Source organism: Trachurus japonicus, chromosome 21, assembly GCF_045865225.1.
Source record: "Trachurus japonicus isolate A0001 chromosome 21, Traja_1.0".
Classification (NCBI taxonomy): domain Eukaryota; kingdom Metazoa; phylum Chordata; class Actinopteri; order Carangiformes; family Carangidae; genus Trachurus; species Trachurus japonicus.
The window spans coordinates 29,101,397-29,118,595 of NC_140927.1; the positions used below are offsets into that span (position 1 = coordinate 29,101,397).

General features: G+C 41.7%; 2 protein-coding genes across 2 annotated transcripts in view; both read right to left on the reverse strand.

The window, feature by feature from the left end:
• The window catches only part of sucla2 (succinate-CoA ligase ADP-forming subunit beta), a 14,371-nt gene extending 4,873 nt beyond the window's left edge, over positions 1-9,498 (reverse strand). Inside the window, exons 1-5 of the mRNA XM_085764573.1 lie at positions 9,364-9,498; positions 4,728-4,920; positions 2,389-2,488; positions 1,605-1,767; positions 394-522 (exon numbers count right to left, since the gene is read on the reverse strand). Coding sequence (XP_085620699.1) covers positions 394-522; positions 1,605-1,767; positions 2,389-2,488; positions 4,728-4,920; positions 9,364-9,447 — 669 coding nt within the window. The 5' untranslated portion in view covers positions 9,448-9,498. The remainder of the gene's footprint in view (positions 1-393; positions 523-1,604; positions 1,768-2,388; positions 2,489-4,727; positions 4,921-9,363) is intronic.
• Positions 9,499-11,561: 2,063 nt separating this feature from the next.
• On the reverse strand, positions 11,562-16,786 carry med4 (mediator complex subunit 4). The gene is made up of 6 exons (XM_085765454.1): positions 16,665-16,786; positions 15,351-15,588; positions 13,373-13,430; positions 13,164-13,250; positions 12,926-13,057; positions 11,562-11,815 (listed from the first exon to the last, which is right to left on the reverse strand). Exons 1-6 carry the CDS (start codon positions 16,763-16,765, stop codon positions 11,643-11,645), a joined length of 789 nt encoding a protein of 262 aa, XP_085621580.1. The 5' UTR covers positions 16,766-16,786; the 3' UTR covers positions 11,562-11,642.
• Between the last annotated feature and the right edge of the window lie 413 nt (positions 16,787-17,199).

Consider the following 17,199-nt stretch of genomic DNA (forward strand, 5'->3'; position numbering starts at 1 on the left):
AGACCTTTAGACCCTCAGGCCTCAGACCTTCAGTCCTTCAGACCTTCAGTCTTTTAGAGACCTTCAGACCCTCAAATATTCAGACCTTCAGACCCTCAAACCTTCAGACCCTCAGGCCTTCAGACCGTCTTAACAATCTCTTACTTTCCAGAAACACTCAGCTGGACCTCAGGAAGTTTTTTGTTCCACTGAGCTTCAGCCTGATGGAGCCGAATCAGAGCCAATATGTTTGTAACTGAAAATCTAACATCTGAAACAAAGTCTGAGGTTTTGATCTTAAACTTATTAAAAACATGAAAGATGAATTTCCCTCTGTTTGACATCAGAACCACACATCTGGATCATCTGCGGCCTCCTTTTATCTATTCTTCCGATCAGTGTTATTGATCGTACCTTGACAGCCTGCTCCATCTTGATGCCCTCCACGATGTCGATGGGCTCCTTCACGATGGCGTCTGGATTTTCCGCGGCGACGTCTTCGATGTTCACGCCACCCTGTGAGCTGCCAATCAGGACGGGGCCCTGAGGGAAGAAAACAGTCACTCGGTTTTCGCTTGAAAATCTTTGATCTGCTGGTTTGAGCTTCAGGTTTTCTCTCTCTCTCAGATTTTGGTTCTGTCATTTTTATCTGTGGTGAGTGAATTTTGTTCAGACGGATTTTGAAGAAAATGACGTCTCAGAGAGTTCAAATTTCCTTCTCTGAAATGCTGTTTGAACGTCAGATGCAGATTTAAAGAAGTTAGATGCAGTTTAAAGTTCTTCCTGTCATATCAGATGTTTTTATTCTGTCCTCAGATGATTAAAGACTCGTCAGCAGGACTCTCTGGATCTGTGGGATCAAACCTCTGACTGACACAAGATCACTGATGAGAGGAAAGAGAAAAGTTCAGACTAGTCAGGAAAAACCTTGGTTATTGGTTAAATTAAACCAGATTTTACCTAAAAGCTTCGACCGTTTAAGAAATATTCTAAGTTGAAATCTGAAAAAAAAATGAGCACGTTTCTAAAATCATTCAATAAGTTATTTAATCTGCTCAGAAGGTAAAGTCTGAATGTTTGATCCAATGGTTTTGTTTGATTTTCTGTTGAAAAAAATAATTAAAAAGGGATAAAACATAGGAATAAAATGTCTTACAGTTAAAGAAACACTCTGTAATAATCAGTCTCCTCATTTAAGTCTGAACAAATCAAACGCATTAAGTTTAAACCTCACTTATATTTAACAAAACTGTGGGAGGAAGCAGGATCTGATCCAACTCAAGAACAGCAGCGTTTCTCCCACATTTAAAAACACGAGGACACTGAATACAATGTAATATAGGCTATAATATAATAATATAATATAAAAATAACACCACTAATCATGAGCTGAATCATAAACATATAGTTGAATTTAATCCCCAGTGACTCAAACTTTCCTCCATGTTGAATCTGTTGTTGATACTGTGCTGCCACCTGGTGGTAGAGTTCAGCGTTACCACATATACAATCTGAAAAACTGTTGATTATTTCCAACAGTGTTTGATCTTCTAATTATTAATCAGCGTGAAAAATCAGCCTCACAGTTTTGTCTTCAGTGTGTGTGTGTGTGTGTGTTTTCTCACCTGGAAGGACCTCTCCATGGTGATGGCGAAGTAATACTCTCTGCGTGGATACCGGCGCTCGCAGATGAACACCTGGTTGCAGATGCGTCCGGCCTCCCCGGTCTGCTTCGTGTAGAGCTTCCTACCGATCATCTGGGACGAGATGTCACGGGCCTCCTCTGGTCTGGAGGAGGAGGAGGAGGAGGAGGAGGAGGAGGAGGAAGAGGGGGAGGAGGAAGAGGAGGAGGAGAGAAGGAGGAGGAGGAAGAGGGGGAAGAGGAAGAGGAGGAGGAGGAGGAGGAAGAGGGAGAGGAGGAGGAGGAAGAGGAGGAGGAGGAGGAGGAGGAGGAGGAGGAGGAGGGAGAAGAGGAGGAGGAGGGGGAGGAGGAGGAGGAGGAGGAGGAGGAGGAAGAGGAGAAAGAAGAGGAAGAAGAAGAAGAGGAAGAAGAGGAGGAGGAGGAGGAGAAGGGAGAAAGAAGATGAGGAGGAAGAACAGGAAGAGGAGGAGGAGAAAGAAGAGGAAGAAGATAAAGAAGAAGAAGAGGAGGAGGAAGAGACTTTTAAACACCGGTTCAGTCCACTTGTCTCTCAGCTGCAGTTTGCTGAACCGTCGTTGATCATCAGGATGATCAACACGTTACAAATGAACGGTCGTTTTTAAATTGTCCCTTCTGAGCTCCTGTAGCTCGTTAGTTCAGATTCACAGGAAACTCATCAACTAGTGATTATTAACAGATTATTAACAGATTATTAACAGATTATTAACAGATTATTACAGATCATTGGTCCATAATAAACGACTCACGAGTAGACGATCCTCACTCCTCCCTTCAGTCCGCCCTCGAACGTCCCCTTCCCTCGGCCGCCGGCCAGAACCTGAGCTTTCACCACCAGGTCCTTGGAGCCTGACACACACACACACACAAAATCAGTACAACACAGTCTATTAACTTTGAAACTGACTGAACACAGACTACAGAGACACAGACTACGACATCGCTCTGAGGCTCAGCGGACAGATGTGAACAGATGTGCTGATCAAACAGCTGAGTATCTGCTCTTCACTGTGCCATAGGGCTTTGACATCGAACATCGTTTTTTGAATATAATAAAAAAGATATTCGAATGAATATGGGGCAGCTCTAAATATTCAAACCTGTAATAAGCATTATTTTTGGTAAATGTGTTTGCCTGAAAACGTGGTTTTCAATCCAGATTCAAGGCTTTTTTCAGGCTCATTAGCTCATTAGCATTGATCACTCAACGAATCATGTCCAACGTAATTGTATATTTTTATAACTCAACGAATCATGTCCAATCCTCCTGCAATCATGTAAATTTACTTATTTTGTTATCTATCGGTCCTCTGTTTTCATGGACTTTTTATGTCAATTGTTGTATTGTACTCAGTGTCCATTAATAATAATGCACTGTCCCGTCTAAATAAACAAAGAAATAACGTGTTGACTGTTTTTCTGTCTATTGATATGATACACTGCCCTCTGGTGGACAGAACAGAGAACAACAGAACATCACAACCACTTTCTTTTGATACCAATATACAGTAGGTCTTACTGGAGGCATTTAATGATCAATATATTATCAATAAATATTCAAATATATTCTAATATTAATAAACAAATCAAGTTTGAATATGGGGCGGCACGGTGGTGCAGTGGTTAGCACTGTCGCCTCACAGCAAGAGGGTTCTGGGTTCGAACCCGCCGGCCGGCTGGGGCCCTTCTGTGTGGAGTTTGCGGGCGGCACGGTGGTGCAGTGGTTAGCACTGTCGCCTCACAGCAAGAGGGTTCTGGGTTCGAACCCGCCGGCCGGCTGGGGCCCTTCTGTGTGGAGTTTGCATGTTCTCCCCGTGCATGCGTGGGTTCTCTCCGGGTACTCCGGCTTCCTCCCACAGACCAAAGACATGCAGGTTAGGTTAATTGGTGACTCTAAATTGCCCATAGGTGTGAATGAGAGTGTGAATGGTTGTCTGTCTATATATGTCGGCCCTGCGATAGACTGGCGACCTGTCCAGGGTGTACCCCGCCTCCCACCCAAAGTCAGCTGAGATAGGCTCCAGCTCACCCGTGACCCTAGTGCAGGATAAGCGGTATAGAAAATGAATGAAAAGTTTGAATATGATTTTTTGGGGCAAATGTCAAAGCCCTAGTGTGAGATGATGGTGAAGATGCGTTCAGGGTCACAGCGGTGTCACCTGTCACAGGACTCTCTCTCCTGGTGCGAAGTCAGTGAAGAGTCACCGGACACCACGGAGACAGAGGAGTCTATGTTTAGACTGTGTGTGTGTGTGTGTGTGTGTGTGTGTGTGTGTGTGTGTGTGTGTACATACTGGACTTTCTTGACTTCTGCTATTTAAAACACACACACCAACACACACACGTCCTTGAACACAACTGAACTGTGTCAGGAACACCGGGTTTGTTGTCTTTGACTCAAATTGAAACTTTTATTCAGATGAAGTTTTTGTTATAAACAACTTTTAGAGAAATATTTTCATATTTTCCACCTTGTAAATGAAATATGTAACATTCAATGACAGAAAAAACATTTGGATTTTATTTAATGTGTAACTTCAGTTTAATCAGTGAAGGATTTCTCTGTGATAACGAGTTCCTTTAATGTTTCTGTCGCTGCTCAAACAACCTGAAGATTTAACCTCCAGCTCTGACCAGAACCTGAGTTTATTATTAACACTGGTTTTATTTCCTGGATTCAATTCTTCACTGACTAATAATAAACTTATCTTAACTTTAATCATTTGCTGTCAAGCATTTGTTGACTAATGATTAAAAAAATGAATAAACTAACAATCACTTCCTTCATACACTTCCGCTTTCAGGAGGATTAGAAGTTGAAATGTGATTCACTCTCTGTTCACTACAGAAGTTTTGTGTTTAACTCTGTCATCTCATCTCTAACGACTCGAGCAGCAACTTTTGATTATTTGTTGTATCGCAATGAAACAAAAGTCCAAATCTGAGAAGCTGCAAAATCAAATATGAGGCATTTTATCTTTAAAAAATTACAATTAATAGATTTTAAAATAAAGTTCTGACGTGTTAAATCGTGGACAACACCGTCCTGTGACCGTGTCACCATGGCGACGGCTGCAGCTCAGCTCACCGATCTGCTTGGCGATGGCGTAGGCCTCGTCCGAGGAGCTGGCCACCATGCCGGCCGGCACCGAGATGCCGGCTTCCTTCAGCAGCCCGATGCTCATGTACTCGTGCAGCGACAAGTTCCTCTGCTGCTGCAGCTGCTGCTGCTGCGACGCTGCTGCATGAGCCCCGAACAGGCCCGAAGACCCCCCCAGCACCTGGACCACACAGGACACACAGGACACAGAGGACAGAGGGTTTAGGAGGTAAGCTCTTCTAAAGACTCACTTTTATTATAATAATAATACATTTTATTTATAACACGCTTTTACAAGTGCTCAAAGACGCTTACATAAAAATATCAACACTATTAAAATACAGAAAAAATAACACAATTAAGATACACAAACAATGTTGAAGGTTCTAAAGAGATATAAAATGAGATCAGATAAAAACAGAAAATTAGCACATTTAAAGGGACAACGAGGAGTTTTGGAAAAGCAAAGTGTTTTCACACTACATTTATGAGCCTCCGCGCACCGTGAAATTCTTTGACCGGTGCAAGACGGACTCATGTTTTCATTCATCAAGAATTAAAGTCAGAGGTTCAAAGACGATCACATAGCGTCGTAGTTCCGACCATAAACGGAGATTCGGCGGCGTTATTCTCATGACTCGCCGCAAAACCGAAAGTAAAGAAACGCTGGTCTGCTCGCCCAGCATTTCCACCACCACTAATAACAAAATAACGATAGAGACAAAACAATATAATTATCTAAAATGGGCCCATTAACAAGTGGTAACGTTGATTCATCCACATTAACGTGAGACTTTTTTTATAACCAAATAGAAACTCCTCGTTGTCCCTTTAATATACAAATTAAGCAGCAGCAGCTACAGTATATTTCATTTACTGAATCCATTGGTCTTCTCTTAATTTTGTTTTATTATTGTTGTTTGATTGCTTTGTTGATTTTAAAATTAAAATTTAAGTCCAATTTTATTGTTTTTTAATTTCACTTCTCTTGGTGGTTTTATTATGTTGTCAGGTAAGTCTGTCTGATATGTTTTTATTTCTGTTGTACAGCACCTTGTTACTCGTTGTTGAGTGCTATATAAATAAAGTTATTATTATTATTATAAAGACAGTTGACCAGCTGAAGAGGAACTGGTCTGACTGAGGTTTTATTCTCATGTTGGACCTCAGCTGATCCTGAACGCACCACGCTGAGGAAACCAGAAAAAAAAAAGCCACCAGAGTCACCATGTTTGTTCCAGACTGAAACATCCCAACAAACACTGAACAGACGTGAAGGTTTCTGTCCAGACTCATGATCCTAGAGGACAGAGCCTCTGGTTTCCTCTGTGACGTTTAAAACTGTTGTTGTTTTAATAAAATATCTGATGATTTCAGAGGTAAAATCACCAACATCGGGTTAAAACTTCACTCCACCTGCAGAGAATCGCTGTGGCCCCACGATATGATATTTATTAAACATTTCACACTGACATGTTGTGAACATTGCGACGGCACAGTGTGAAATATAAAACTTCTTCAACGTCTGTTCTGTTTGATGAAATAAGATAAAGTTCCTACTGGTTTTTATTCTTGCCCTCTAGTCTTCTAGTGTGAAAAACTTCTAATTCATATTTGCAATAATAAAAGATCAATACTTGGCAGCTGTGTATCAACACAACATTACCACGTGAGTTTGTGTGAATGAGTCTCATTAATGTCAAATAACTCAGATTTCTACAAACTAGAGTTTAATACTGATGAAGAAGCTCCTGAACTCTGCAGCTCAGTGAAACTAAACTCATATTTATTAAATATTATGGTTTTTCTGTATAATCAGCAGTTATGATGACACACACACATAAACACTCACACACATAAACACACACACTCAGCGGTGGAAACTGGACTCAGGATGTGAAACCAGGACGAAGCAGCTCCAGAGTTTCTCAACACTCAGATGGAGAAACTACAGTGATGCTGGTGTGTGTGTGTGTGTGTGTGTGTGTGTGTGTGTGTCTGCTGTCAGTGTTTATACAACAGACGGCTGCTGCTCCTTCTCACACTGACAGACACAGGTTTCTCCTTCAGACAGCTGTTTATCTGACTGATCAATACACTACTGATCATTACTATCAGTTATTATCATTAGTCGCTTTCTGTTTGTTACTTTATCAACTCATCACTGGATTAACAACAACAACAACAAAAGAGCAGAAAAACCGACAGTAAAAACCTGGAACTGTGAAACACATGACTTCAGAAATCATTTGATAATTGATCAGGGCTGCAACTAACCATTATTTTCATTATCGATTAATCTGTCAATTATTTAAACGATTAATCGATTAGTTGTTTGGTCAATAAAATGTTTAAAAATGTTGAAAACTGTCAATCAGTGTTTCCTAAACCACCAGACGACGTCCTCAAATGTCTTGTTTTGTCCACAAACCAAAGAAAGACTCAGTTTATTGTCATAAAGGAACAAAGAAACCAGAAATATTCACATTTAAGAAGCTGAAATCACAGAATCTGGACTTTTTTTTCTTAAAAACTACACAAACCAATAATTTGATTATCAAAATAGTTGACAATTAATTTAATTATCGATTACTGTTCAATTAATCGATTACTTGTTACGGCTCTAGGATTGATCAATGATCAGAAGAGCTGCTGACAGACTTGTTTTATTACAATAAACTGAATCTATCGATCAATATTCACAATAATAATCCCTGTGGGCTGCAGCGCCCTCGTCAGGATCAAACTGGTTTTACGAGCAGATTAAGTCGAATTAAGGATTAGTTGTTGATAAACATTGTGTGTGTGTGTCTCTCTGTTCAGACAGTTTAGATAAGATTTCAGATTAAGTGTTAACATCTGGTCCAACATCTGGTCCAACAGCTGTGCAGCAGCAGCAGCAGCAGCAGGTAATATCTGATCTGAGATAATCAATACATCTGAGGTTTTATCAGTTATTTGCTGAATGAAAAACAAACAGATATGAATGAACAGCACAGAGTGACGCAGCTACACTACACACACACACACACACACACACAGAGTGAACTACATGAAGGTACAAGACAAAACAACGGGCACGATGTTTCATGGCTGCTGGAAAGACAGAGCAGGAAAAACCCATAAGGAAGAAGGAGAAAACATCACAGGAGTCTTTGATTTGGCTTTGAATCCAATTAAGATATATATATAAAAAAATAACATTAACAATAATTTTGCACATGAAATCCCAGTGATCATGTCTATTATCTATGAGCTGCAGTGCAGGATTCACATCATATCACTTTAACCTGTTTCATTATTATCATTTTCTCTAACAGGATACTAAATGTCATTTATTTGTCACTAAAAATAGAGATTATAGTGTTTTAATACTTTTAACCCAGAGTATAGTCTGTCAGCTGCCTGAGAGGCGAAGCCCAGGGCAGGAAAACAACCCAGACCACATTTGCTGCATCACCTGCTGCTGCTGCTCAGTGGGAAAAATACTGCATTACAAAATAAAAGTCCTAAACACGTCAGAATAATGTGTTTAAAGAAAACCTCTTCAAAGTAAAAGCCTCCTGGGATGGTTGTTATTACTGATGAATGCATTAAGTTGGTTTATGAGTGACTTATTAAATACTTATTATATTATAAGACTGCAAATTATGATAATTTTTATAATGGGTTAATCATCTTCTCTATTGGCTAATTGATTGGTTTGGAAAAATAAAGCGAGGCATCACAGATTACAGGATTAAATTTAAAATGATACAAGTAAAAAAAATCTTAACATTTTCAAAAGATTGCATTACTTATTTATTTTATATTATTTATCGCAGTGAATTAACAGTGTTAATCAAATGCCAAGATCAGGAGCTTCACATTTAACCCCTTATGCGGCCCCTCAACAGACAATAACCATTATATATGTTCACTGAACTTACACTAATGCAGCAGTAGTGCATCATAGACTATCTATCTATCTATCTATCTATCTATCTATCTATCTATCTATCTATCTTTTTGTTTTTTAGCTTGTGTATCTAGCAGCAGCAGCAGCAGACTCATAGTTTTCCACCTGCTGTGACTTGCTCATACATGTGTTTGTGGTGATTAACATGTTTTCCTTCGTAGCAGGACGACATGGTTGCAGAAACATCTCCCTGTGCCCATGCTGCGTTCACGGCCTGTGGGAGCTGCTGAGGTTTGCCCCGATTGTGGGACAGATGCGGTAGCGCCGGGGCTCATGGTTGGAGGTCACCTGTACCCGAGTCCGCCGCTCACACCCGGGGCCCTCACACACCCTTTTACCCGCCCAACACAGCGGTGTGGCCGGGGAGAGACGAGGCGACTGGGGCCGCTGTGTGAAAACAACCAACCAACCAACCAGCGGCTGTTCGCGCTGCGTCACGCCGGCTCAGCAGCACTGACAGCCGGCCGCGCTAACGGCTAACTCCCCGCTAGCTGTTAGCATGTTAGCATAAACAATCGGAAACTCAATGAATGTCAAGTTGTGACCCCCGTCGCTTTCTCCGCCGCCGTGGCCGACAGGGAGGGCGTAGGGCGGACACACACCCTGGCCCCGGCCCCGGCAGCGGGAAGGGAGACCCCGGCTTCAGCCCCCCGGACCCTCACTCACCTTGGTGGCGGAGCTGATCGTGTTTCTGGCCCCTGAAGTCCTCAGGCTGGCCGACAGACGGCCGCAGATCAGGGACGACGCCATGTCTCCTCTCGATACAGCGGAGCAACTGACTGCGCATGCGCCGTGAACCGCAAAGGTCCCCCACTCCCGCGCTGCGTTCAGGCGCCGTCGGAAGTTAGATAGTCGGTGAAAATCAGACCAGTTCATCTACATTTTTAGATATTTTTTGTTTTACTTGAGTATTTCTATTTTCTTCTACTCTACACATTTACTCCACCACAGCACTAAGGGAAAGAATGAACTTAATTACGGTATATATTTAGCTAATATATATATATATATATATATATATATATTGTAACTTTTTTTTTTTTTTTTAGCTAAAAGTTATTTTTATTAAAAGAAAAAAATATATAATATTGTAACTTTTAAAATAATAATAATAATTTAAGAAACATGATAGTCTTTTAGAATGAAACACAAGCACCTTCCAAAAGGCAGTTCCCACTTGGGGGTGAATTATACTATGCCAAAGTATTTAATATTGGTAAATCACAATTGGAGGGGAAAAAATTACCCAAAAGAGTTTGTTTTCCTTGTTTTTTCTTTAATTTTTTTTTTGACCACTCAGATCTTCTCTGTAAAACTCATTGTTTTGGAACCACTGGGCTAAACTACATAAAGCAGTTAAAAACTGGGAAATGCTGTGGAGTCTTTGATGTTTTATATTGATAATAACCTATTGAGAACATATAATGTTATTAATCAATGATGGGGACCAAATACCGTGTTGTTACCAGACTTTTGCTGTAGAATAACATGACCATTAATGGTATATTAATTAACTAAAATAAACTAAAACCTGTGCTATGCAAGACGACTGAGTATTTATCAACTCTGTCACATCATTTAAAATTAAAACATACACCAAAGCCATAATGCTAGGATTACATCATATTTTCTTTTTTTCTTTTAATACATGATACATCTGTCAGTCACTGACATTGGGAGTTTTCAAGCCTACCCTGAACGCAGCACTGCCAGTGCCTTGACACAGTAAATATAGCCGCCCTCTGCCCTTTAACCTACATCAACACAATGGTCATAGGTTGGAGGAGCCACACAGCTCCTTCCCTGGAGTCAAAGTACCAACACAGCAAAGCAAGATTATGCATATAAAATGCCTGTGTTATTTAAGGTATGAGAAAATAACAAAAGCAGTTGAAATATAATATTCGAATACACCCACAAGGTTTTTTAAAAACTTTTCCACCCACCTGTCTCACTCTGATTAAAGTCGGTGTTGAATTATTTTATTGTTCATGTTCCTCCTTCCTGCTGTTGCTATAACAACAGTTACCTGCAGGTTAACCATCATATTCACGCTCTTGAAACCATTCCTGGTAGTTTTATACACAGTGTAAAAGCCACAGGCAAAGCACACACACTTAGACACACTTTGTATTCAAAAAAGTCTTTATTTACACGGGTGAGTATGTACAAGCTTATTTACACAGAGGTAAATTAACAGCATCTGTCCATAATGTCATTACACTGCACCAACATACAGGCTCCAACTCACTCACACACACACACACACACACACAGAGAACAGGAGTTTTGTTGGGTTCGGTTTCTCAATGATATCAGACTAATTGGCTCATTGTGTTTCCATGGTGACGTCAACAATACGACTTCACCTTTGTTAGTTTTTCCTCTTTTGTTTGAACTGTTATCTGTTGAGTTTGTTGGTTCGAAACAAACACAGGAAGAGTTTCTCCTCAAAAAAAAAAAAGGTCTCAACATTTTGGGAAACATGAGTGAAACCAGCAGCTGATTAGCTTAGCTTAGCATAAAGACTGGAAACAAAGGGAAACTGCTAGCCTGGTTCTGTCGGGTCTAAAGTTTCGATCGTTAACATTACGACTCGTTTGTTTAATCTGTGCAACAACAAAAAAAACAAAGTGTAAGAAACTACAATGAACTCTGGGCTCACTGACAGTTTCCATGGTGACGAAGCAACAATGAGAGCAGGTGAAACTGACCGTTGACCTTTTTCATGAGGAAAACCGAGTCAACACAGCTAAAAGAAACGATGGTTCTGGGTGATGAAGGATGGAGAGGAACATGATGACAGAGTGGAGCCGCTACACTCAACTTCAGAGGAATAAACACACACACACACACACACACACACACATTAATGCACGCACACACACACACACACACCTTAACGCACACACACACACTCATAAACACACACTGTCCCTGTTGTTTCAGTCCGAGTCGCTGCTGCTGCTGGACGAGTCCGTCGACATGGCCTCCACGTCGTCCTCGTTCTCCTTGTTGTGGCCCGGAGGCTCCAGGCCGAAGTCGTTGCCGTGGTGAGGAGGCAGCATCCCCACGGAGACGTCGGAGGACTGCCAGGGGTAGTGAGGCGTCAGGATGTCTGAGGAGGAGGAGGAGGACAATCATCAATCAGCTGGCTGTATTAATATTAATTATTATTAGACTAACTAATGCTAAAGAAAAATAGTTTTAATATCTCTCATCCTGTTTCTTTCTGTCGTCCACGGTACTCTAGTTTCCAGTAGTGGTGAAAATACTCATGTATCGATCCCCCCGAGTATCGGTACTCATAATAAAGTATCAATACTATCACCAGTCTGCACTACTTTGGGGTTAACAACTATTTTCATCATATTAGACACTTATTTCGCTATTAACAGGATCTGTTCCCTCTGGCTGCTGGGGAGCCGTCGGGTACTCTGATTGGCTGCTATGAACATTCTGATTGGCGGCTATGAACATTCTGATTGTCGGTGCTCTAGCGAATCAGCGTGGTGTGTTGGAGGGGCGGAAGTGACGATAGTAAACAAACCACTCATATAAACAGAGATGGTGCAGAGACAAACTACATTTCATCTTTGCATCACTTTTTAATATTATGGCTTTTTTTTTGTTGTGTTTTTTTTTTTGTTTTCCAAAAAGTCTTCTCAAAATGAATAAGAAGCTAATGTTGTGTGTGCTTCGTTTTTAATCTCCATGGTTTCTCCGTTCTATCATCTCCTGTTTTCATGTTTCGGATTACTGGGACGAGACTGGCGCCACCCGATGTCAAGCATCTCGCACAAGCGCAGAACGTACACGCTGCTGTGTAGTCAGGGCGGGGTGTTTCACTGCTTCCTTTCTGCCGACTGTGTCTGACAAGAGGTGTGGCTCATGTTGGGGCCTTGTGTGGGGGCCTTAACTATAATTGAAATAGTACATTTTTTTTGCTTCCCCCCTCTTCACACATTAAGCTTTTGTAAAATGTATCGGCATCGACATTAACACCTTTGGTTTTACTTTGTATCAGATCCGAATGAACAACTGTGGTGTCCCACATCACTAGTTTTTAGACCCTAAAACAGAGACTTTCAGAAACGCTGCTGAACAGGTTTTATTTGACTCTGTTGTTGTGTTGTGGCAGGAGTTGTGTGTTTTCAGGTGTTTACATTTGGACAGAGAGAAGTGGAGCGGACTGTGAACGTAAAAAACCTAGAGGAGGAGCCGTTACCTGGCAACCGTCCAGCAGCCAGAGCGTCTCCAGGCAGATGTCCGTTCACGCCGTTGGTGGGCAGGTTGGCCATGTGGCCCAGCATCCCGCTGCGCATCTCCAGGTCGGTGGGGTAGGGCCGGCGCGGGTCACCTGAGACACACAGGAAGGTCGACAGTTAGTGAAGAGCAGCAGCAGCAGCAGCAGCAGCAGCACGACGGCGTCCAGCAGGGATGACAGCGACGGCGTGATGTCGTACCTGGTAGCCAGTTGAGAGGAGCGCACACGGCGTTACTGGCACTGATCCTGTGAGCGTATTTGATGATTTCCTCTGACGAGATGCTTCCTGCACAGAGAGACAGTGAACGACTGGAGTCAGTAAAGAAACAAACAGACACAGGTAGGTGTGTGTTTGTGTGTGTGTGTGTGTGTGTGTGTGTGTGTGTGTGTGTGTGTGTGTGAACTCACCTTTCCTGGCTTTCTCAATGGACTTGAGTTTCTCTTTGGCCTGATAAACAGCAGTGGCCTTGAAAAAACAATTTTAACACTATTAATGACAAGACATCAATATATTGAACATGTTAATGAACTTTATGCCAACTTTTTTTTGCTATAAAACACTGATACTGACTTAAACCATTTATAAATAATAGGAGACAAACAATGCAACATGTGAAGTTACAGATAAATATAGTTAGTAAGTTGTTTTCTGTCGTTTCTGGGTGTTTCACCTAATGACGAGTGATTAATGACAGAAGAATGGGACCAGGTCTTTATCAATACATTGTCAATCAACCATCAAATGCATAGAAAAAGGAAAACTGTTTTGTCATTTTAAAAGCTGGATGGATCAAGAAGGGAAGCTGCTCATATTTTGACAGTAAATTAAATTAGGAGATCGAGGCCATGAAACCGGTGTTATGGCTCAACTGGTTTCCGATTTATTTATCTTTTTGCTTTGTGAGCAGATGCAGTTATCCCAGGTTTCCCCCTGTAGACCCGGGATGTTCTCTCTGCTGTTCATCTAGGAGGTGGGTATCAGTGAGAGCAACATGGTCTTCTCTTGCCTCACTTTCTTTACCTCCATTTGGTTTCTGATTTAACTGGTTACCTCGCCGAACAGCAGCACATTCATCACAAATTCAACATCAAACATACACAACATATTACCAGAGATTTTCAAGTCACAGTTCAAATCTACCTCTGTGAGCCACTGAGACTGACACATGATGATGCTGATTTCCTTGTGTATCAATGAACTGTAGCACTTTATAACTTCTCAGTAATCTTTTGGTCCCCTTACCCACTCTTTTAATCGTCTTTGTGGTTTATGTATGTCGTTCATATACGGTATGTTTCGTGTAAGATGTCAAGGTGTTTTATTGTCCTAGTCCTACCTCTTGTACTTTTTATCGTCATTGTTTTTTATGTCTAACATCAACCTGCTAATGGGACTGGGGATGGAAATTAGCCACTTGGCTATAATCCCACATATTTACATGTCAATGTCCATTAATATGTACTGTTCCCATTTAAAAAAAAAAAAAGAAATCTGAAACTACCTCAGTATCCAGGTAACGTTTCAATACGGACTGACCTGAGACAACTGGTTACCATCGCTTTGCCTTGAAACTACCCGAACATATGCATCAATGTTTACTGTTCTTTTCCCTCCAGTCTATGAATATATTAGTCAACGCTACACTTCACTCTGCACAACACTGCGCACATTATCACAAAGCCTGTCATGTTGAAAAAGTGACGATCTAACTCGGAAAACACTCTCAAAATACACAAAACTATATGTAAATGAGCAGATTCACTGCAGTAGATTGTTGGTAATCATGCATAATCATGTTGTGAATTTGTGACGAATCTGCAGATGTTTGGTTAGGTAATAAGATAAAGGGATAGTCACCCAAAATTCAAATTTCACTCATTATTACCAACTTTCTTCGTCCAAAAAGACACACCAAAAAACATCCAAATACCTCCATAGTGCTCGTCTGTAATTTCCCTCTTGTATTGAAGCCCCGACATGAGAAATTGTTCCGCCGGTAGTCCACAGGAAGAGCAGTGAACTGAGACACTGGGAGCTTCCGCTACAAACAAGCTTAAAATATAGACTTATTTATTTTTTTTCAGAACAATTTCTCATGTCGGGGCTTCAATACAAGAGGGACATTACACACGAGCACTATGGAGGTATTTGGATGTTTTTTGGTGTGTCTTTTTGGACGAAGACAGTTGGTATCCATTCACAACCGTCATATGGACATGCAGTGCTGCGCGGACCCCCCCCGTAACTCCGAGAAGGCACGGAGGACTCTGAAACTTCTCCCAGCTCTTAGTCGACATGAGGGTGAGTAGATAATGAGTGAAATTTGAATTTTGTGCCGTAACACCAGAACCTCCAGACTACTGTAACAGCAGCAGCGTCACCCACCAGCAGGTGCTCAGCCTCCTTCAGCTGCTTCTGGAGCTGCTGGATGTCGCTGTCTCTCTTCTCCACCTCCTTCTCCAGCAGCTGCATCTCCTCGTGCACCTTCCCCTGCTGCTGAGCCACCTCCATCAGCTCCTGAAAGTCCCGGTCCCTCTGCACCAGCAGCTCCAGGATCTGAGCGTCCTCGCCCGCAGCCGGCAGCTTCTGGCCCCGGGACAGCGCCAGCATCTCGATCAGCTCCCTGGAACAAACAACAGCAACAACAGTAGAGACGTTAGTGCTCGAAGCAGACGGTACGACACGGCATCGATCTGTCAAGGTAGAAGTTAAATAAATAAAAGCATATAAGCGATGCTCAAATTAAAATAAATTAAGAAAGAAAGAAAGAAAGAAACAATAAAGTAAAATCCGCTGTAGCATATAATCAACACATGGTAATAATCATTATAGATACCTGTCATGTTCAAAAGGGGTCAGAAGAATATGAAAGCTTTTCTAGTCCTACCCCCTCCTACTATTCATATAGAAAATAAAAGTTGGTAACACTTTATAATAAGTAGCTACACACTATGACAAAGTGTTACCTAAAAGTTCAATAAAATTCAATATCTATCTCAGTCAATATGAACAAATCAACTAATTTGGTCAGCAAAAGAACAAAATAATCGAAATGAACACACCAAACATTCATACAGTCCACAAAATAAAAGAACAGAACCAGAAGAAAACACTGGTCCATCTCATTAGCACTCAGTATTTTGTTTCTGACAGGAGAGGGGTTTTTACGTGCGTTATTGCGATAGTTTCATTCATTCCTAGTTGAACAAGCATTTCCTAATTTTCTTCCACGTTTTTGTATTTTGTAAATGTAATTTTCGTACTTTTATCAATGTTTCAAAAGCACATCTTTATTAGCCTACATGCAGCATGTTATGATGGCACAATCACATTATAACGCGAGTGTAACAGAAAAAACAGTGAAGATGCACAAGAAAAACCTTAAACCTTCTGAGTGATTTATTGTTTCATGCAAATGCTGTGTTTAAGGTTGGCCGTGTTTAATTTTATCAAATGCTTCGAAACACTTAATCATTTCAACATAATTGCTTCATAATGATTCAGTGGTTCAAGATCCAGAAAGTTTCGGTTTCTCCATCACTGAACCAACAATCAGCGGGAGTTCAGTCAGCGAGCAGCCGGGAAACAGAGCCGCTCTCCGGCTGCGGCTCTCCGGCTCTGACCGGTCCGAGAGGCGGAGGAAGAGGCGGTTCACCGGCTCAGAGCTCAGCGAGAAGCCGCAGTGAAGTGCGACCTTACCGGGATAAAACCTCCAGGTCGTCCAGCGCGGACAGCAGCCGCTCTTTCGTTGATTTCTCCGCCGTCGGTGTCGTCGGTGCCGTTGTTGCCGCCGTCGCCATGTTTGTCTGCGTCGTGTCGCGTCTGCGCAGGACCGGAAGTGACGACTTGTGCGTCACTGACGACAAAGAGGCACAGCGCCACCTGTTGTATCGGAGCGGCAGGTAGATTAAAGGGATAGTTCACCCAAAATTCAAATTGCACTCATTATCTACTCACCCTCATGTCGACTAAGGACGAACCGGGAAGAGGAGCTTCGAGAAGCTTCCACTACAAACAAGCTTGAAATATAGACTTATTTAATTTTTTTCGGGACAATTTTGCATTTCGGGGCTTCAATACAAGACGGACATTACATACGAGCAGCATGGAGGTATTTGGATGTTTTTTGGTGTGTCTTTTTGTTACGAAGAAAAATTGGTATCCATTTGCAACCGTTATATGGACATGCCGACTACGCCGAGACCCCCTGTAACTCAGAGAAGCCACGGAGGAC